Source organism: Sturnus vulgaris, chromosome 13 (genome assembly GCF_052056855.1).
Source record: "Sturnus vulgaris isolate bStuVul1 chromosome 13, bStuVul1.hap1, whole genome shotgun sequence".
Lineage (NCBI taxonomy): Eukaryota > Metazoa > Chordata > Aves > Passeriformes > Sturnidae > Sturnus > Sturnus vulgaris.
In genome coordinates, this window is record NC_142255.1 from 7,573,387 (window position 1) to 7,596,361 (window position 22,975).

The 22,975-nt window shown below is 39.1% G+C and overlaps 1 protein-coding gene across 1 annotated transcript; it reads right to left on the bottom strand.

Annotated features, from left to right (window-relative positions):
- Positions 1-552: 552 nt before the first annotated feature.
- TEX9 (testis expressed 9) lies at positions 553-22,234 on the bottom strand. The gene is made up of 12 exons (XM_088172505.1): positions 22,161-22,234; positions 22,018-22,083; positions 21,130-21,193; positions 19,896-19,966; positions 16,141-16,189; positions 15,113-15,198; positions 13,442-13,620; positions 9,680-9,762; positions 7,198-7,371; positions 3,274-3,408; positions 2,689-2,823; positions 553-1,046 (listed from the first exon to the last, which is right to left on the bottom strand). Exons 1-12 carry the CDS (start codon positions 22,232-22,234, stop codon positions 969-971), a joined length of 1,194 nt encoding a protein of 397 aa, XP_088028631.1. The 3' UTR covers positions 553-968.
- Positions 22,235-22,975: the final 741 nt, after the last annotated feature.

The following is a 22,975-nucleotide window of genomic DNA, read 5'->3' on the forward strand; positions in this document are numbered from 1 at the left end:
GACTATTTTTGTCCCATGTTCTTACTCACTATGAGGGAGGAATCCATTGAAATAGCTGAGGTCTGGCAGAGGTTCATGCAAGCAGCAGAGTCTTGTATTGCTCCTGTTCATTAATGTACACACAACAGGCTCAGCTCATCTACCCTGAATGTTTTCTAGTTATTGATTACAATGATGACTAATGAAATTTTTAAGGATGTAATGCTTGTAGAGCACCTGAGAATATGGAGTCACTGCTCCTGCCTATATCCCAAAGAAGCAGCTGATGGCCAGGGAAAGGTTTAATACTTTCACCTTGACTGAAATAACAGTTTTACACACTACAGCTCCATGGGACTGTGGAGTCTGTCTGGGCAATGAGGGGCAAGTCTCATGTATGGTTATGCCAGCCAGGGACTAAGATGTAATGGCTAAAACAAGTTATGGTCATTTCTATTAAAGAGCTGTTGGTGCTTAAATTAGACACTAGACCAGCTAGCTTTGAGGGGAGATCTGTTACACAGAACAGACAAGGCCAATTTTCCAACCACGTGTTTTAAAAAGGACATGACATTTTCTTCTCAACTGGATCACTGGTTAGTTTATTTTTGTTGCAACAAGGAATTTTCTGATACTAAATCCTGACTTCCTTGGACTGAATATTACCATAGTTAAGGCACAGTTTTAAATGCTAGAACAGAGCAAACTGATAACGAAGTTCACCTGTTGGAATGTTCCTTGCATGGTCTATGCTTCTCTGCTCCTTACAGAATGGACAGTTTGGCCTGACAATGAAGTAGAAATTTGTGTTTCATACATTACAACACAAGCTATCAGGCTTACAAAAGTCAAACCACTTAAATATAAGCAAAATCAACAAAATCAGTCCAGTGGGATGTACAATTATTAACTATTAACAAGGACTCATATACAGTCTCAAAATAATGTACCATCTGACTCATCTTTCAAACAGAAGTTATTTAATGGGATCAATAATTTCCCCACTCAAGAGCTTTCATGAATTCCTCTTCGGTAAAAGAAAGCATCTTGGCAGCTTCAATGTGCATCTAAAAAAAAAAGAGCAGAAGGTAAAATAGTGTGAATGACCAATACAAAATGCTGGCTAATTGGGATATTTATGGGTGTTAATAAAGCACAGAAATTCCTGAAAACCTGACAACTCTTATGACTTCTGAAGAACACGTGTAAGTAAACTGGTCCATATTCTTTCAAGCTGATCAATAAACAATTTAATATTAAAGCTATTACAAAGCAAATCACCCTAGTCCTGATATTTATTGTCTTTGGGGAATTTTTTCCTGCTGTGATTCTTCAGGCTCTGTCTGCTCTGTGCATCTGAACCTGCCACATAAATACTACACAAATAGCCTAAATCAGGTTTTTCTAATCCATTCAACAAAAGGCCTGTTTGAAGCAGATTTGAAGTCCTTCCACTGATTGTGAATACTGAGCACGTGTGAGCTTCAACTGCCCTTCCCCAGTGCCTTCTGCAACAAGCTGCAAGGGGCAGGGTTACCCCCAGTCTCTTCCCTGTTCCTCCAGTCACAGTTTCTACAGAAAGGACAACTCACAGCATCCTTCTTCTGTGAGTAACACTTTTTGTAAAAAAAGGTAAGTGGCTTTCTCTCCTATCTGCAGTTCTGATATAGCATTTGTAATTGTTTAAAAATGTATTTAGTGCAGTTTGTGACATTTGTCTGAGACCATGGGTTTGGTTCCCAGTCAAACAGAAATGCTGCTCTGAGACACCCATTTATTTCAGTGAATTCATGTTCCAGAGGACAGTGAGAAAGTGTTCTTCCTCATCTGAAACAACACATTTTGAATGAATGCTGTGTAGTTTCCATTCTCAAAATAAACTTGCAGAGCTAGAAGGGCCAGCCAAAGGCTAAGCTACCACTGTTGCCGTGAGATGAAGCCCCAGGATCTCCTCTGCATCCTGTTACTGCCAGGATAATTCTCTTGCACTGGAAATATATTAGCAGCCCCACTTCCTCTTATTCCAGTTACCTGTCCTCCTTTGCCCTGTGTTGGGGAGGTATTCCAGATCCAAGGGTGTAGTTTCATATTGCAATTCCCAGTTCTTAGGATAAGTGTGTGTATTTTGCGCCCTGAAGTTGTCACTTCATACAGAACTATTCTTCCTCTAGGGGCTTAACAGCTTCAAAAGTGTTTACTAAATGTCTGGTGATCACTGAGTACTCAAAGGATAAATAAAATGTTCTACTTTCTTATCTCTAAGGCTGGCCCTTCTTAAAGGGGGTTCTGCTCAACAAGCCACCATAACATTGCTTGCTTTAGCTGTCCCACGGCTTCGTTTGAGAGTGCAAGAAGTGCACTGACTCCATTCCAAAATGAATCTCATGGGATTGAGCAGAGCAAGCAATTGGAAGTGACCCACTCTGTGGTGTTAAGGTCCTGTCCAGCCCACAGCTCTACATGTCTCATTCAGCCTCAAAAGGAAAACTAATGGAAATGATTCGACACATCCCAAGTATTTTAAGTGAAAAGTATGATGGAACGAGTAAGTGGAAAATGGTTTGATTTGGGCAATATCTCTTAGTATACAGTCCTCTCATTTTAATTTCCTTCCATGTAAACTCACAGTTTTCAGGGTTACCTTACTGGACAGCAGATTCATTTAGCTAGAGGTTGTTAACTGAAATACACTCATAGGCTGCTCCTTACCTTTTGTCTCTTTAAAATATCAATTAACTTTAACTGCTTTTTAAAACCTGTAATTAGCTCTCCTTTTTGTTTCTGCAGTTTCTTATTTTCTGTTTTTAATTCTTCAATTGTTTTGAGTTCTTGGTTAGCTACATCCTACCAAGAGAAGAAAAGGAGAAATGTATTAACTATGAAAATGGTGCTTTAACCAATTAAACCTGGCATTAAATAAGAAAATGACAAACAGTAGCCACACATGACATTTCTGAAAAGAAATGAGATTAATCAAAATACTCCCACATTAAAGCTTAGAAAAGAAAATGTTGGCAATAAGAGCCATGGTCTGCCTTTGTATGTGTTAGGTGTGTATGTGTACTTCTCCCTCTTTCTAAACATGTCTCATTTTCACACAAATTAGGAAAATCAGAAAGGCTTTAACTTCATTCTGTACATTTCTTCTTCCTGCAGAAGTTGCAGTAGTATCCAAGTTAATTTTGGGGCTGCCTGTAAGAGATACAAAGCTTCCAAAGCCCATCAAGCTTTACATCTCATTCCAGCACTACTGAGTGATTACAGACTGGAAATTATTTTCCCAAGCCATAGTACCTTGTTGCTTTGCTTCAGTTTATTCAGCTCCACTTTATACTTTTCCACTTCTTCCAAGGCCCTGTTTAAACGAACCTCTGTTGCACTCTGAGTGGCTGCAGCCTGCTTTTGGGCACGCTTTAGATTCTCCAATTCCTATTTAAGTAGCAAAGGATAAACGCAATAAAAACATAATGAAAAATAGTGTTCTAATGAATCCTGTATCAACAACATGCTTACAAAAAGGCTCACCCTTGAAAGCTGAAGAGTCTGTGAACTTCTTTGGCCTACAGATAGACTGTCTCAAAGACAATTTTACTGTTAAAACATCCTCTTCTCTTTTGAAATCTTGAAAAAGGATCTTTCTCATCTTTATTTTTTTAAAGCTTCTCTTGGAGTAATTGTGAAGCTGATCATATAAGACCACAGGATTGACTGAAATGCCTTGTATGATCAGTCAAAAAAAAGAGAAAAAAATTATCACTATGTCCACTCTGTGGCAGATTTTGGAATGGTGGCTCATGTTCCCAGCTAATTCTTCCCACCTGTTCCTTTCATCTCTTTGCCCCAGAGATTATTACATGCAATTACCACCAAGAAGTTAAAGCAGCCTGCTGAAGATAGCTGAGGATAGTAAGTATTTCATCTGTCAGAAAATAGTACATTTAGTGTTCTGGCACCAATCAAAGCAGTTGTCTCTTGACTCTGCTGACAGTATTGCATAGTGCTGTAAGCAGGGAAATGAGAGAGACCAAGCTGAGGAACAGAATAATGAGACTAAGGATCAGGGAATATAGATAACATACAAAGTAAAAGAAATAAACAATTCTGGCAGAAAGAGCACATCTTGTGTTTTACAAAAACGAAATAGACTTTTTCTTTAAAGTATCAAATTTTTAGTAATGGGCACAGAAAGATTGTTTTAACCAAATCAAGGTAGAGAGGGGGCTTACTGATAAAGAGGCCTCAGACTGCCTAATTTCTGATTAATTGTTCTAATTTCTCAATTCTATACCTGTTCTGTGGTGGTTACTCAACACTTCCACATCATTTACCCAAGAAATACATACTAATTGACCTCTTTGTCTTGTATCAACATGGTGGAGCTGTGAATAAAGTCTACTCCATTTTTTGTGCTATGTATTTTATTTTACATTAATATGAAAAGCTTGGGAATATAGTCTTTCAAGCATTTAATGACCAAAAAAACCCCTCTACATGCAATGCAAATTACTTATCAGCTAATCAGATTATTTAATGAAAGAATTCTAAGAATTCTTTTAGGGATTTTTGACATTTACTGTCACACATAATACCTTATCAAGGACTTTTTTGCAAGTCATCCACTGAGGGTATATTGTTATATATATTCAACTCCAAGTTTTTAATCTTAAAAATGCCTGAAATAAATGTTTTATTTTGTAACTAGGCAAGGTTTCTGACATTTCTTCAATACTTTAAGTCAAAGCTGGATTAGCTTTCTCATATGATGTTTCTCTTCGAGGGGGCAGGATAAATTACTGTGTTTTAAAATTGCATCCCATTTCAGTTTCTGTATTTTCTCCACTGTTCTGCCACAGCTGAGGCACTTGAGTATCAGCAGGGGCTGTGATGGCCCATGAGTAACCCTCACCAGGTCTTCTGTCCTCCCAGCAGCAGCGTAGGCAGCACTGCTATCTTTAGGAAGCTCTGCAACACCTCCCCAAAAAACAGTTTTGAGAGAAGGTGTACTAAACATCAAGCCTTTCTTCAAGGCAAGTGATAAACCCCTACACAAAAGCTTAAAAAGAGTAAGAGTTCAACTTTGGTTTTTCCCAGACCACTACTTAACATGAGACCTAGGCTGAACAAGGGAGACAGAACACAAAGGAAGGAATGTTCTTGTGGGCCAGTGGTGAAAAAGAAATGAGAGAGGTGATAGCATTTTTAAGATAAACTGGATAGAAAAGAATTGGAAAGCTGGAAAGAAAGAGATGGAAATTTCTGGGAACATCAGAATTTGGTTACTGCCTTAGGTAGGTGCTGCAGCAGTAATGCTTACAGAGACTGAACACCAAAAGAATAAAATGTAAAAATATCTAAGCAGTTACCATGTTTCAGGTAAATTGTGAAAAGCAGGTGAGAATCTTTGCCTAGGCACATACAAAAAGTACCTGGGGGATTAATGAATTTACAAAAACTTGATAATCTGAGGAGTTTGGGGAAGCCTGTATCACACCTTAGGTCTACCATCATCTACATTGCAGCAACAGAAAAAGCAGTAAAAGCCCCAATATCAGAGGTTACATTTGTGCTCTCTCACCTATACAGAAAACTTTCTCTAGACTGAGAGTCGTGAGAGTTTAGCAGCACAGTACACCATTTCAAGCCTGTGTTCACAGGAAATTGCTTTTAAACACATGTAGGATTGATCTACACTACGTTAATTAAATAGGGTTGAATAATATTCCATATGTAAAAAATAGACCAGTTTTTAGACTTCTAAATCCACAGAAGATTTAAGCAGTTACTGCAAAATTATTTTCACGTGCATGTTTTTTGCAGTTAGATAATTTATTATAGCAGAAAAAACAGTAACTTCTGAATTAACAGAGAATCTTCCATTACATATACTTGCTTTTTTTGCTGTCTTAGTATTTTAAAGGATTACCACTATTTTTCATGACCATGACTGATTAGCAACCTTGAGGAATTTTAGAAAACACAACCTATGAGGAACAATTGAAGCAACCGAGGATGGTAAATCCAAAGCAAAGACCAGTGAGGGAAGTGACCATATTCTGGATATGATACCTGTACAGTGGAAGTGAATAAACTTTGCATCCCAGTTCCCAAATACTTTCTAACTGTGACTGTGTGCTAGGAAGTGGTGGAAATTGCCATTCCAGAAGGCTGTAAGTACAGGTTAAACAAATTTACGTCCCAGATGGTTTGAATAAAATTTGTCCTATCTTGCTTTTAAGAGAAAGATCTCTAAGCCCTATTAACTGTGAGCTTATGAGTAGCATAAATACTAGTACTGAACATTTTTCCTCACAAAAACACAATCAGTGTGAGGGAATTTAAAACCTCCACGTACCTGCACATAAAACCACAAAGACCATGTTATTTTAAAATGTCAGAACTATGAAACATCACGATGCAAGCATGCCCACACAGATCCATTCCATTTAATGGAAGTATGAGACTTTGAAGGGCTCAGCTGTGTTCTGTTTTCCCCATTTTTTTAACTGAAACATTCTCCTGGTTGTATTAAATGTACTACCCACCACTGTATGTATTACATGGTTTAGAAGTCAAACTCTCTAGCTCTGAGTAATGAAAGACAAACACATGCTGCCCTTAAGATGAAGTTCCAAACAAAGCAAGCTGTGTAGCACCATCTGCTGTGCCAGGCACGGGCACCGCTGTGCACCCGTGTGTGGGTCAGAGCAGCCACGCTCACTGCCTGCTCTGCCAACAGCCCATCTGCAACAACAAACACATCCCTTCCTTCTACCTGCAGGACATGCTATTATAAGCTGCAGGTGCTTTAAAAAACAAATGTTTGCTAGGATCTGCAGCTTGCAATAGAATTTACAGAACCAATTTTTTAAAAATTATAATTAAAAACCGAAAAATTGAATTTCCTTGTACTTTTCAGGATTCCTTTTACAATTTGATAGCAGTTTCTGAAAACGTAGTTTTGTGTGTCTTTTTGTGTGGAAATTGAATTTTAAAACACAGAAATATATGATTATAGAAGCAGAAGAAAAGCAGTTAGCAAAATATATTACTTCTTTCTTTAAAAAAAAGATTAGGCCATTTAAAAATACCATTTATAAATTAACAAACATTGAAATCAGATCTTCGGACACAGCTCTATAAATCCATCAGGGAACAGAGGGTAATTTGATATGGGTTTTTCCCCTTTTTTGAGATACAGGAGACTAATATCTGCAATACCTTTTCCAGTGCAGTGACCTCTTGTTGTAAGCCTTCGGCTTTTTTGTTTGCTTCTTGTGACAATATTTTGTACTTCTCAGTCTGAGACTTCTGCAGGCTGATTGTTCGTTGCAGTCTTGTGTTTTCTTCTTCAGTATCTTTAAGCCGAGTTTCTAAATTCTGATTTTCATCATCCTGTATGGCAGTAATTAGCAAAAAAACCCAACTAAATTATTGCAAGGAAGCTGGAGGGTAATGCAGTAATAATGCCTTGTAAATGAAAGGCAGTAAGAATATATGTGCTGTAGATTTAGAAATAGCAACAAGTAAGACTAACAAAACACTGTTTTACCAAGGTAATACTTTAAAAACCAGTAACACTTTTCTCATTTAATTTTCTGCAGTCTTTTACTTGAAACTGTCTTTTACTAGTATGTAAAGCATTCTTCATAGCTCAAAGGTTTTAAAAATAATCAAAATGTTATAGAATTATATGAATAACAGTGGCACGTAGATATTTTGTGACATTTTTGTGAGAATAGCTAAATGCACATATTAGGAAAAATTATGGGAAAAAGAATATAATTACTGATAAACCACTCCATTATGTTTTAGGAGATTATCTGGTTTTGACTTAAAAGCAAGCTAATGATCCAGGATACATCAAGTATTCAAATTTAAGATTCTCTTAACATGAAGTGAGACCCGTCTTAGATTCATGACCTACTGGCAATTACATCCCACATTAAGCATTATTATTCAAGGCATTTTTCTTTTATAACCTTTCAAACGTTGTAAGTGAATACTAATGTGGATTATTTCAGAGACACATTATGCCCTGCTTTTCTTTAAGAAAAAGAAACCAAGACACATGCAGAAATGGAATTTCTGTGAAAAAAGTCTCTCTCTGCTGTTCTCTCAGTCCCTTGGAATACAAGCTTCCCACCTGAGAAATCTGTGTGCTTTATCCTAAGCTTCTCAGGACTTCATGCACCTCAGAAACTCCCACCTCTTCAAATTTAAACAGATTTACTGCTTCCTTATAACAATTGGACTGTGAATTGGAACCAAACCCAGCATCTATCTCAAGGCTTTGCCAAAATGAAATTTTTGTGACCTTCTGAGTGTAATAAAGTTATTTTCATACCAGAGAAACTAGAACCCAAAACGATACATTTACATACAAAGTGCTAAGGGAGCAGGACAAGAATAAATACAAGGTTGTCTTCTGTCATCTGCTACAATAACAGAATTCTGTAGTGATTTTGGCATGGAATGAAGTTCAATAGCTACTGACAAAATTATATTTGATTTGAAAATGAAAATGTCTTTAAAATCTAATATACCAACTTTCTTCTGATCACAACACAGAAGTATTGAAATACAGAAGCACCCGTGTTGATAAAATAAAATCAAGTGCAGATATAAAATATCAAAATCTAATTACTTCTAAAGATTTTGTTCATGTACTCATCTCAAAAAACACATTTACTATCATCCTGCTCCTTAATGCTAAATTAAAAGCTTGTAAGAAAATACACAGGTGTTTTGCCATATGTTCTTAATGTCATCATCCCATTTGGGCCTGGGGAATAGGTGGAAAAAAACATTCTGAAATTAAGAGACCACAACTAAAAATAATCCAGTTATGTAAAATGGAAAGTTAGTTCAAATACCTTGCTTGATTACAAATACATGACTAAGAAGTGATCTCTCTAGCAGACAGATATGAACGACTTAAGTTTTTACAGTTCAAGAGCTGTTTGAGCATCACTTTAAAATATACTGCCAGACATTGCAGTTCATAAAACTCACTTGTACATTCTAACTGTGAAATATCAGTGTAGCTTCACAATGCCTTCAGTTCAGTCTGATCTGCCCAAGTATGTAATTCCAAATATTGTCCTCTGCATCAATAGTACTCTTGAGAACAGAGAAAGCCTAATTTCTGTTTTGATTACAAGATTCCACTTAAAATGGGAGCTCTTTCCACACTTTGATCCACTGATGGCAATGAAAGCACCTGACTGTATTTCTGAAGCTGTTCCATTTCTCATTCTACCCTAAACATCCACCTTATCTCAGCAGCTGGCTCTGGGCACCACTCCTCCTCTCTGTATTCCACAATTTGTATTTCACCACTACTGTTACTTCCTGCTTTTTCTCAGCCTCTGCTCTCCTTCCCAGCACTGATGGTTTGAGACTTTGCAGCACCACAGTGGCCCCACAGCTGGGGCACGTTCTTTGTTCATTGATGTGACTCTTTCCTGCCCCAGTGGCTCTTTCCTGCCCCAAATTATTTTCCATTAAGTGCATTTTGCAAGGTTTTAGCCCAAGATCACACTTATACAGAAATTACCACCCCAACTTAAATGAGTATGGTATTTTAGAAAAATAGAACTTCAATTCTTAATACTTGGAAAAGTTGAGAAAATTCTGTTTTGGGATTGCTTGTTAAACAGGAACCTATTCCAATTCTAGATTAAAAAAATTAATCTCGTACCTTTTTCCTGCAATCAAATACTACATTTGCCAGGTCTTCCTGCGTCACACGTAATTTTGCCTTAAGAAGTCTGATTTGAGCTTCTGTGAACATAAAAAGTTACAGTTAATATACACAAGTACTTATTATTCAATGCAGAAAAGCACCAAAACTGATGCGAGAACTCGCTTTCATCTTCTTGTATTTAAAACCACAGTATGTTGTTTATAATTATTGAAGAGAAACAGGCAAATAAAAACTCAGATTTCTAAAAAAGTGTTTGCAGGTTTCTCATTCTTATGCAAAGCTTTGTATAGATTTTTTTCCTTTCAATGACTGACTTGTTATCTTTAAAATGTAGAATTCTCATAATCCTCAAATTGAAACTTACTGAAAACTTGCATCATACCATGCTGTACATGGCAGCACTTCTTTGATGTAGGCTGCAAACCCCTCCTGACAGGTAAATACCCCTCCCACAAACTAGTCTATGCTTTTTAATAGTACACTGCTAACATTCTTCAACTAATAGTTTACAATTAAATCCATGTAATGAGAATTTTTTTTTCCAAAAGAAATACTTTCTTGCTCTTGGACAGCTAAGAAAGGGACTGGCATGACAAAACAAGCTGTGTGTGAACAGTCTGGTCTCATACTTCCTATTCCCCAGATCACTCACAAGGAACTTCCCCTGGACTTCCACAAGCATCAAGCATGGAAACAGTCTGAGGATCAAGCTGACTAACACAGGAGTAATCATAATCACAGTAGTTACAAGAGGAAAAGAATAAAGTGAAGGATCTGGAGCTAGGAGAGGAGAAATGGATGGGTACATGTGTTCTTTTGCTATAACAGGAATTTGTTTAATTTCACCCACTTTCCTCCATCAATTGCAGCTTAAGCTCTAACTCTGCAGAGGTCAATAACTAGTATAATTTAATAAAACACCATGAAAAAATAAGACACAGGCTAACTTTTATTCCTCCTGTTATATTCTTGCTAGCTTCTGGTAACTAGTGGCTATCAAGATGGAGACCATAATGAAACCTTCATGTTTAATCCTCTTTCAGGTACTTCTAGACTATTAAGTTATTTGATTTTCTTCATAAAACATATTGTAGTTTGGCATTTACCACATCCTGTGGCAATGAGCTGGCTAATTTAATTATGCTTTACGTGAAAGAGAAACACTCTGTGTAGCTTGCTTTAAATCCAATTTAATGTGGCATTTACTAGTGTTTGCTTTAGATAAAGACAGCTTTCCCTTTACCATTACTGTTTTCATTACAGAACTTTTATATTGCCTTTAATTGTTTTGTTTTCAAACTGAAGATTCAAATTCAAGCTGTTCTACACTTCTCATTGCACTGTACACTCTGAACATGTTTCTTTGCTAGTTCTACATCCTGGATTTGAGATGGGGTGTGCACAGCTGTGCCATTCTCAAGATGGGGTAGCATCAATTATGTAATAGTATAATGGTAACAGTACAATATTCTGTTTTCTGCTATCTTCAGAAGGATTTCTAAAAATTCATTGGCTTTTCCACTGTGAACAGGCAGTAAGTTTATGCTTTTGGAGATTATTTAGTTATCATTAATTAAGGTAAATCCAGCTCAGTAGTAGGTGTAACTGGAGTTGTGTAGTAGGTGGGATTGGAAAGCTGTGTTTTCTGTCAGTGTCAACTTTGCACTTTTTAATACAGAATGTAAACTTGTGCTCCATCACCTCACTCAGTACTATGAGATTCTTTTGCAATACTTCAGCATCAGTTTTAAGTACCCTGAAATCATTGTTTCATAGACAAATTTCTTTACCAGCTATCAAGGTAAGCTCAGTAACAGATTTGTCTAGGGCTATACTACTGCCTGTACAAATGGGTTCTTTTTACCATTTAACTTTTTTCCTCAGCTATTAATCCAGAGACAGCTTCTGTCTTATTCAGCTGCGTGTCATTAAGAGCATGTAGTAGTAAAACCGGTGACCATTCAAGTGCAAAACTAGAACCAGATCAGTCTTGGGAGGTGGTGCCCATGATCCAAATAATCTGAATTCTGACAAGAGGTAAAGATAATTAAACAATTAGCTTCCTAATGGGTCAGTTTTAATCACCTGATGAGGCTGATAAGGGGGAGTATCACTTCATAGGATGGTTTTAGGTTATAAAGTAACCAATGATTTAGGGACTGGTAAACAAGAGAAGGACATTGGAGAGACTCTGATATGCTAGAGGAAAGAACAGATTTCTTGAATTCTTGAGGTAAGATGAAGATTAACATGAAATGCAACAATACGTTCAGGAATTTTATTCCTATGTGTAAAGGTATATTAGATAAAAATAGAGCTTCAAGTTCAGCCTTCTCTATGCCTGTGTGCTTCTATCATTGCTGGCTATTACAAAGTTGAATTATAACCCCCAAAACAGTCCCAGACTAAAATAATGTCTAAGCTACTGTGTTGGCAGAAAAAATGGCTGTACTATGGTAGCCTGTGATCATGAAATAAGGACAGAGAACCAAATTCCAGGAAGAGTGCTGCAAGAAGCTCAAGGAAAGGACAATGCTATGGAATGTTATCAGCACATTGGCCTAAATGGCTGGGCACAGGCATAGAGGCCTAAGGAATCCATTATGGAGATTCCCACTGAGCCCTCTCTCTAACAGAGCCTGCTTAATACCTGTGCCTGCTTCCCTGTGAACACCGTAACTGTTCTGAGTCTGACACTGCTGCAATGCTCTGCAATAGCTTATCTACCACGTTAAGGAGGCATTCAGAGTGTTCAAAACAGTCAATATCAAATTCAAAATCCAAATTATTTCATCACGTTACAGAAACAATCCTCAATACTCCAATACATACCTTTGATCCCTACCAGTAAAAATTTTTCTGAGTTGCTTTGAATTAATTTGGTATACATTTCCAATGCAAGCGAAAGCAATTTCTTTTTGGTTCAGGAAGAAAACTATTAAAAAGTTATCTGAGGATCTGTTATGGGATACTTGGTAACAGAAGATGTGCATAGAATTACATGAGGTTAGAAACCAAGCTATTTCTGTGTTGGCATGCTTGTTGACATCAAGCTGTTAGATTGAAAGGAGAGGGCTCAGGCACTTCCAACTACTGTGGTGAATCTCTGACTTCATGCTCACTTTAGCATTGTAAGGAACTACAGAAACTCATTTTTATCACACCAGAGCCAAAAAGACAAATGTGTGTCATGCCTTTAGCCTTGCTGGCAAATGCTGCAATCCCTTCCCTGTTCTGTTTCTAGGACAGACATAAAGACACTATTTGGAGTGGGAGAATATCTGAAGGATTCTAATTCAAGCACTGTAGCTGAAACATTACCTCGTTCCAGCCACTTGGTGAGGTCCACAGCACTGGTCTGAGGAAAGGCTTTTGCCTCTAAAGGCAGTCTGTGCAAAGACTGAAGTTCATCTTTTTGCAAATACAAGCTTAACATCCTGTACTTCTGTTTCCCCAGTGAAATGGATCAAATGTTATGCACTTATTCAGCATATGTAACCATCCAAATACCTCCCTACAAAGGTGGAAAGGAAGATAAAAATTCACTTTTCCCCATAATCATTCATATGATCTACCTGATCTTCCTCTAGGAGTATGTAAAGAGGAAACACCTTCTTTCCCTTTTCCTTTAAGTTAAGGGCTTTAGAATTTTCCCCGTAATTTTTACAGAAACTCCTTATTTTGTCTCTCCCCAGGAAAACCCATTCTAACAGACATGAAGCAAGAATAAAGGTACTAACCATGGAAGAAACCTACCTGCTCCCATTTCATCTCCAACCCTTGGAACAATATCATCATCTTGACAGTCTGGTAAGACTCCTTTCTTTAGCTTTTCTTCAACTTTGCTTATTGTTCTTGTTAAAGAAAAACCCATGCAATCTTCCAGTACTGCAATACCATCAGCACTTTGTACTTCCATATTTCTTATTTTTGAACTAAAAAAAATGAAAACCATTTTAAATTTTAGATTTAAAATTTATAATACATCATATTTTTGTAGTAATTTTTTTCATATTTGCTATCTTTAAGAGGGAATTTAACTAATGCAATTTCATTACCGCACTCATATGAAAGATGCATCAATGGCAATTTCTCATTTGCTTTCTGTAAGACACCTTTACCATATTCCACATAAATAATTACAGAACTTTACATACTACAATGTAGAAGGCAGAGAAACCACTACCATTTTCAACTGAGAAGATTCTGGCATGATCTTTCTCATCCAATAAATCCATAACTAAACCAGAGTAAACCAAATAAAGAGAGGAATGTTCCATTGGCTTTGGCTACTGTCCTGGGGTGATCCTCTATCCTCTTGTAATTTCTTCTCTTTCCACTCCCCACCACATTATCTTGCAGAACTCTGTTGCTCCTGGCTGTACTCCTACCTTAGGACAATTTTTGCATCATTATCCCCAGTCTAGGAAACTTCACTGATCCTAGAAGCTGCATATCAACATTTTCATAAAACCAAAATGCGGGGTAACACATCACCTAAACAGGGCATCTTCTCAGCTTTCTCCTATAGAAAAATGATCTTTGTTCTCACAGGATCTGAAGCTCCTTATTCCAACACATCCTCATTCCAGCCTCCAAACTCCTAGCTCCTAACTTTCTCCCACAACTTTTGGGTTGCCCCACACGCTCTATATCTGCACAATTCCACTTCCAAACCTCATGATGGGGTGCCAGCATGACAACCTCCCCTGAAGTGCCCAAGGGACGTCTGAAGGGTCTCCAGGGATTTCCAACTCCTGTAAGGCAGCCTTGGCCTCTGTCAGTTCCATGTTCTGTCACCTTGCAGACAATTTCCATCCCATTTTGGTATTGTGCCATGGCAGTTTAAATTTACTCCCAGGATCTTATGGATTTTTCCATAAGATGGATTTTGTCCATATCTCCATTTCTTGTTTTTACAACCTTGAATTTGCTACCTACAGAGTTGAAGCTTCTCAGCTTGGAGCCCCTGGAAGCTGTGTTGTATTACTGAACCTCTTGTCCTGTGAGCACAAGATTCACTACAACAGAGGAGGCCCTTCAGGGCCTCATGTTCCCCAAAACCAGTCTGATCACAAATCAGGCTGTAGCACCCACGTGTGCTGGCCCAGGTTGCCTCAGGTGCTCTATTTTTGCTCATTGGGCCTCCCTCCACTGAAGGAGTTTACAGAATGCAGCTGTCAGCCTTGAGAAGTGCTAAAGCAGAAAGCAGCAGTTCCATTGCTGCAGTATTAATCACATCTGTTCACTGATAATTTTTGGTGCAAGTAAACGGAGATAGCCACATGGTGGAGCTGAGAGAGGAGGACCAGAAGTTTGATACATTTATTTATATAAATATAAAAGCATACATCTGTAAAATAACTTGATAGACAAAAATAGCAACTAGATGATTTCATGACAAACCAAATGAGATGTTTGATATACCTTGAAGTTGTTCTTTTTCCCTTACTTGCAGAGTATGGTCTGTTCTGAGCTGTGGGCACAGAAGGAAATTTCTTCTTGTTTTCTACCTAAAAGTTTTTTCAGAAATTAGTGGGGTATTATGACTATGATTGAAATACTTTTTTCTAGTTTCTTCAAAGAGTTTTCTCTTTCTTCTTCACATATACGTATACTCAAGGATAGCTTTCGAAGTATGATTTTCAAACTTTCAAAATGACTTCTCAATTTTATTTGCACTCATCTTTAGCTTGCAACTTTTATGTCTCTACACCCTGATTGTAATACACCCAATAGTCATTGGCTCGTGGGAGGTTTTCCACACGTACTCATAATAGAGCCTTGCTTGTGCATAGATTTGAGCTTTTATCAAGGTATTAAATTATTGGACTATCATCATACCTTCAAAAAGATGTTATTTTATGCATTATTGTAATCTTATAAAGTCCCTGTTGAAGGAAAATTAACAATATTCATCCAAATATTCTTAAAAAATTAGAAGGTTTTCTACTGTATTCTGATAACTGCAGATGGTATTTTAGAAGCTTCAGCTTGCCTCATGAAAGTTTCAATATAGTTGTAGTTAGGGACTATTGAGATTGTTCCTAATCTCATTTTTCCATTATATTTTCAAAATTCAGTTAATTTGACTACTTGTTTATTATCTAGAAGACACCAGTACTGCCTTTAGTATTATATAGGTGAGGTAGGGAAGAAAGAAAGAAATTATATTCTAATATTTTTCACTTGGATTTCTTAATTTGATGTTCAAAACACTGAGCATTTCTCTCAATGCTAAAGAGAAAACAGAAAACAAAAATAAAACATTATGTGAGTCCACCTGACCGCCAGTGGTACTGAGGAGCCCTGGTAATGCTGTCCCTGTTGCACTGCTTTGGGCATCACTTCCCTTTGGCTTGGCACCCAAGTAAGTCCCCAGTGTAGCCTCAAAACCACAAGTCATATTTTTGAAATTATGCTAGAAAATAATTGAACCAGGATAGTTTTGGTACCTTTGCAAGTGAGTGTGCAAGAGATGAAACTTCGGAACAGAGTGGATCTCTGCATTGAAAAAAAAGAAAAGTTAAAAGTCACTGATCTATAATAATGTAAACCCTTTGCAGTTAAAATACAACTCCCCTGTCAGAATCAGGATAACAACATTTTATATGTCTAGAGTAAACAATATAGGTAAGGTGGGAACATATTCTGAGTTCAAGCATAAATTCAGTCTCATTCATGGTCTGCCCAGTCCACCTCATCTGCAACCCCAATCACCCAGTGAGCCTGTGGTATCTAATACAACAGTACTCGTGTACCAGAACCCGGGCCTTGCCTCTTGGAATTCAGGCCACTGGCTTGTGAGATCAGTGATTCCCTGAACCAGGGAGTACTCAGCCAGGACACAGAGTTACAGCTTCCCCAGGACAATCCAGAACCAAAGACTGCCAGCAGCTCACTGGGTGACACCTATGTGACATAAAGCCCCTGAGCTCATACAAACAAAGTGCAGATAAAACTAGTATCCTCTGCAGCCTATGAGGAGGTAGCTCCACCTGTCCTAGCAGGATCAGACTGACAAGGACTGTCAGAGGAATAGGAGGTGGAGCAATTTATAAATTAAGCCTCATAGAATTTTCTCTGAAATAAGTATTATAAATATGGTATCAATTTTACAGGTGAGAAATAAAACCATGAATAATAAAAACAGCAGCTTTCTTATCTGCTTATTTGGCTGAAAACTGTGCTTCTTAGTAACTGAATTTCAGTAAATTATTATTTTTCAAGTATGTTGAAATTAAGCAGAAAGTTTTAGCATGCTGTGTACTATTCAGGTCAAATTCCTTGTCAGATAGATATACAGACACATAGATATAATTTTGCTTTCAAAATGGGTTATGTGAACATATATTATTGCAATGAAAGGTTATTTTTTAACCACCCTTTATAAAATTTTTACTTCAATTCAAATGTTGGCTTATAAAAGGTTTTGAATAAAATTTAAATTTCTGGCTCATCAAGTCACCTAATTTTTTTGCCAGGCTGATTTGAGCAAATGTTTAGATCTTGCCTTAAAAAATTTCACAGACATTCATCAACAAGAATTATCTGCACAAAGCTCTGTATTTTATTAATCAAAAAAAAAAAAGAAAAAGAAAAAGACAAAAACACCCACCAAAAAAAAAAAAATCAACAAAAAAAACCAACCCTGGAGAACTCATCTGTGTGGCTGGCAACAGACCTCAAGAATAGGATGATTAGTTTTTGTCTATTTACCCTATTTTCCTCAAGCTTTCTCCCTATTGGCTAGCTCTAGGAGTATGCAGAAGGTGAGGATTTGCTGCCACAGAAATAGCAGTTATATGTTATTCTGAAAAATATGAAAATAGAATATGCTCTATACTCAAAAAAGCAATTATGTTCTTTTCCTCAAAAGAGTTTGTTCCTACTCTATCGGTTGTCTTAGGGTCGTCTTAAAAAAAAACAGAAAAAAAACCCAAAAACGAACAAAGCAAAACAAAAAACCCAACGTCACAGTATCTCTCCAATTCCCCAACTTGTTTAACCATGATGGTTCTTTCCTGCTGCCCATCCATGGCACCCCATTGTGAGAGCCCCCTCTCCAGCGGTGTGGCTGTACGGTCGGTGCAAGGGCTGTGTGACCCCACGGGGACACACGGGGACACGGCCCGGGCTGTGTGACCCCACAGGGACACACAGGGACACGGCCCGGGCTGTGTGACCCCACAGCGACACACGGGGACACGGCCCGGGCTGTGTGACCCCACAGGGACACAGGGACGAGCAGCCCCAGCCCCCAGCCGGGTTCCGCCGCCGCCCCCCGTGCCGGGGCTGCCCATGCGCGGCCGTGCCCAGCGCCGCCCGCCGGGCCGTGGCTGCACAGCCACTGCAAACAAAGCTCCTTGCGGTGCGCTCTCGCCGCCCGCAGCTGCTTTGTTGCTGAATAATTCCAATTTCCCTGCGGACAATTTGCTGCAAGAACTCCAGAACGACGTCATTTAAAATATACGCCGATTTGGAGAGTGACTTAAATATTTGTTGACTTTTTTCTACTTTGCTTACTCATTTTTTTCCTTTCAACCTGTCATTTTTCCCCCTCGATACCACCTTTCTTTGCTTCAGTGCTTCCCTTCTTTCCAGTTACTTTAGTGTTCATTCTCTTTAAAGGAATCAATAGAAATTTGAACGAGACATTTGAAAAAGATCTCAAGTGCTTCCTTTAGATTTAAGGCCTATCTGCTTGCACAATTTAGAAAGAATTTTTAATTAAATATTAAATACTTGGAACTAATCTAATCAAATGGCCTCAATGTTCACTCATGGATAATCAGTGTGCCTAATTCCTAGCAAACATTTCTAATTTTTTTTCACTACAGCATGGGATTTCCAATCTTCTCTCATGTAAATGTTTACCAGAACACTTTATGTGGTTTTTTTTAAGGTGTTTTGATTTATGTTGGTAATTGGTAGGTCAGCTGATACTCTGACATGCTAATTGCCCTTTTTGGTTTTCATTTTTTTAATTCTTCCAACACTTCAATTTATTTCTAATGTGTACCATCAAAGCTAATAATTCCCTTTGTGGGGCTGAATCTTCCAATCACATTATTTAATAAAGTAGCCCTAAAGCTCAACTCCAGTTTAACGTTCTTAAAAATTCTCTGTCTAATGTTCAAAGTCCATCTAAGAGAACATAATACTAAAGTGAGATCCAGAATTTGTTTAAAAAGCATGATTATACTGGCTGATAACACATTAAGTTTCTTGCCCCTCACTCCCTCAGCTATGGCTTTAAAATAGGTCAGGAATAATTTTAATTGTAGTAGCAAACTTTTGCTGGTAGTCAGGCTTCTATCATAGAAGCTGACTTGCTGTCACACCCTTATGTGCACTGAAAACCCCTTTTACTTTCAGAAAAACTCCGTGTCTTTGCTTCTATTCTACAAAAAAGTAAGTATTTGGTCATCTTTCTCAGACTTTCATATACACTATTTGAAAAGTCTGCCAAGTGCAGCTAAGTATTTGAAGCATTTTGTTGGCTGTTCCTGTATCTCTCTTATCCAGATTAGTCCATCATAAATTTAGGAACCTACAGATCAGATCCTTGATAAACTGTGCATTAGTCGATCTTAAATTCAACCATTTCCCACACTACCAATATACAAACCCTTGAACAACTGAGGAAGTAATAATACCCCTGAATAACTGAGGCACTCAGCCATGTCCCCACTCAGAGCTGAGGGGTTTGGACACTCAGGCTGTGATCATCCAGCCCCAGCACTGCAATGGTATCCACATTCCAGAGGGTGGCAGCTCAATGTTTGCCTGTCTTAGGGTTTTGTGTTTGTTTTCATCAGGCCTTTCCTGCCCCAGGAACATTTAGGCCAAGTTAAATGTGAACCAGTATCTATTCCTTCACTTTGTCAGCTCAACTGTTAAAGCTGCCAAGTGCCTACTGTTTAGTACTGCAAAGAAACCTGTGACCTTTCCTTGCTCTTTTACAAAGGTCAGCACTTCTTAATATCTTAGATAGAACATTCCAGCAAAATTAAGCCTTCCTTGAAATAACAAGGAACAACACTTGCTTAGGATCACTCTTTTTTTAAATAATAGGAAAAAAATTAAGACTCCACCAATGCAGTACGCAGCAAAGATAAATAAAACAGGAGCATGATTAGAACACAAGGTGTGCAGGGTCAGCGTGAGGTTCCCCAGCAATTATACACAGCAATTGTAAAGTACATACCTCTGTCTGTCATCTTCAGGTGACTTACTCTGTACTGAAATTGGCTGAGATAGTATCTTCTGTTGGCCTTTCTTCATTAAAAAAAGAAAAAAAAGTTGATTTTGGGAGAATGTAATCCATTAAAGATGAACTACATATTTGTAAATCACAAATCACAGTAACTACAGTCTACTATGGAAAAGAATGAAAACTTAGTCTGCTGTGGAAAAGAACTTCTGAAACACAGGAAAAGATGTCTAAAAATGAAAATGCAATTGCTGTTTTGTTGTTAAATGTATATCTGTGCAATCTGGCAGTGCCATGTGGTATATTAAGTACCCTAAGAATATTTCATCTTCTGCTATATTTAGAGAAGAAAAAAACAGTGGTTTTGTTGTTGCTGTTTTCTAAAGGAAAGAGACTAGATGCTATTTTGGCGTTTCATCTGCTCCTGTTCAAATGCCAAGCATTTAGCCTCAGCTTGTCACTGCTCTAGAGAAGAATATGTTTTCACGGCCCATAAAATTGAAAATTCAACAGTAGGAAAAGTGTATGCAAGTACAGCTTTCCAGAATGCTTAGTAATTTGCTTTTTAAGCCTTATTTGAATGAGTGTACTTACAATGAATATTTCTAATATGCAGAACACCTTCTCCAAACTGTTTTGGGTATAAACCATACCTGCCCTGCTCCCTTTTTATTTATTTGTCCAACTTTTTTATAAAGTCCTGACTCTATCTGGAACACAGGCACAGCAATGTTAAACGATAATACTGATAATAAACAGCAACTTTTTCTATTTTTAGAAAGTTTCCTTCTTAGTAAGTTCATGTTTTCTGTTTATGTTGCTTATTCTTTGTATCTTTTTCAGCTTGAACAATGTAGATCCTACTTCACTAGGTTACTGTAACAGTATCTGGCTTTCAAATACTAATATTTAGTATTTAAGGCATAAACCCACCTACAGATACTTTTCTTAAACAACAAAACAAGTTTTTAATATGGTTTTATGTATATATTGGCACAAATGCTGTAGGCAGGTGTGTGAATACTTACCTGATGAAATTAAATAGAAACTATTTTTGAATGTATTTTTAGTACACGTTTACAACTTTGAAAAGAAAGAAATTAAATCTTACCTTGCATTTGAAAGCAACATGCTTCTAGTAGTCAGGGTCTAAATTTCTTTTGAAGCTCAACCCTGTGTGCATGTGAATCCAGACTAAATTACGTAACAGTCTGCCTAACCTACTCACCATCAGTTCTTCAGCCTGACGCACCAGTTTTTCTGTTTTGGCTTCTAATTCTGCATTCAGTCGCCTAGAAGAGTAAGAACTTTTTGTCACTGAGTTTTTTAAAGATTTAAAAGGAATAAATGTGAGCGTGACAGTGTTTTTGCCTGGAGTGAGTGAAATTGTAATGATTCCTACAAAGGAATGCTGAAATACACGTCAAGGTACTAAAAAAGTTATGTTTCAACAATTTCCTGTGTTTCAGCCAAATTAATAGTAATAAAACACGTAAACCTATTAAACAGAATGGTTTCGACTATAACTGTGAGAGATAAAGGATGTGTTTGGTTTTGGACATACCATTTCTTAATACACATTGTATGTCTTTATTTCCTAAAGGTTTTCCATGTTTAACACAATCCTTCATTTCTCGGATATCCAGCAGCAGGGGTTGGGGAAGGACTCATGTGTGCCTACATTGCTTATCACGTATTTGAAGATGTGTTGCTGTCTGGGTACGGCAGTGAGGTGTTCTGCACGTTCACATACAGCCCCTGTGCTGTGATTGCCGCTTTGAGACCTGGCTCTGTGTGCGCCCTCACCATTCACAGGGGCTGGGCACTAACAGCTAACAGAGACAGGGCATCCATTTAAAACCTTTACAGCTTTTAAGCTGTTTTTAACAGACTTAAGCTTTTACATAGTCGTAATTTAGAACTAAAGTCAGTGTTCGAAGTGTAGAAGAAGCTTACGTCCGGGCCTAGAGCCCGGCTGAGGCGGCGGTGTCCCGCAGCGCTGGGCGCTGTCCCGCGGCCCCGGGCGGTGCCATCCGCCCTCTGCGGGGCCGGAGCCGCGGCACCGGGAACAGGGGAGCGGCTGATCGCTGCTCCGAGCGGGGCAGGGCCTCCTTACTTGTACTGCTCTTCCTTGGCCAGCCATGCTCCGCTCAGCGCGCCGGGCCCCGCCAGCGCCTGGGGGCTGCCGGCCGCTCTCCGCACCTGCGGGAGGATGCCAGAGTGAGCGGGGCGGGCTCGGCACGGCGCCGCCGCCCCGACTCCGAGCCCGGCCCGAGCCGCCGCCTTACCCCGGGCACGTCCCCGCCCCGCCGGGCCGCGCCGACCGCCGACATTTTGTCCGCGCCGAGGCCGCTGTGGCGTCGCCTTCGCCCGGGCAACCGGCGGCCGCCCGCCCTCGCTGCTTCCTCCCTCCTTCCTCTCTCCTCCCCTCCGCCCGTGTCAGGGCCGCAGCGACAGCCGCGGGGACAGGGAGCGGCTGGCACCCGGCGTGGCGCTGGGCTGCTACGGCTTCAGGTGAGGGGCAGCTGAAAAGAGCTGAGAGGCCATTAACATTATTAGTGTAATAAATATTTATTACTGCCCTTCTGGCCCTGCTACGCGCTGTCCTGCCAGCGTCCCCTCGTTTCAATGCATTAAACTCCCGTTTGCGGCGTGACGGCCACTGTGCCACCCTCAGTACAGCGCTTTGGTGCTGTCGTCCCCTCTGTATTTCCTATACACACATCTCTGTGATTGTCGCCTGGTTTTAGCCTTGTCCTCCACCACTTGTTTGAATCCCTCCATGACTTTTGTCCCTCACCCACACACAGTTGGATTTTGCTGCGTTTTTCCTTCCGGTCACCCATGAGCCTGTTCCACTCTCATCTGGGGACACAGAATGGGTCCGGTTGGAAGGATCCACAGTGGGTCCATCTGCTCCAGCCTCCCAGCTCCATCAGGGTCATCCCTGAGCACATGGCACAGACAGTTCTGCAGTACCTCCAGTCAGGGGGACTCCACAGCCTCCGTGGGCGGCCTGTTCCAGTGCGTGCTCACTGCACAGAAAAGAAGTTCTTCCTCAGTTCAGCTGGAAC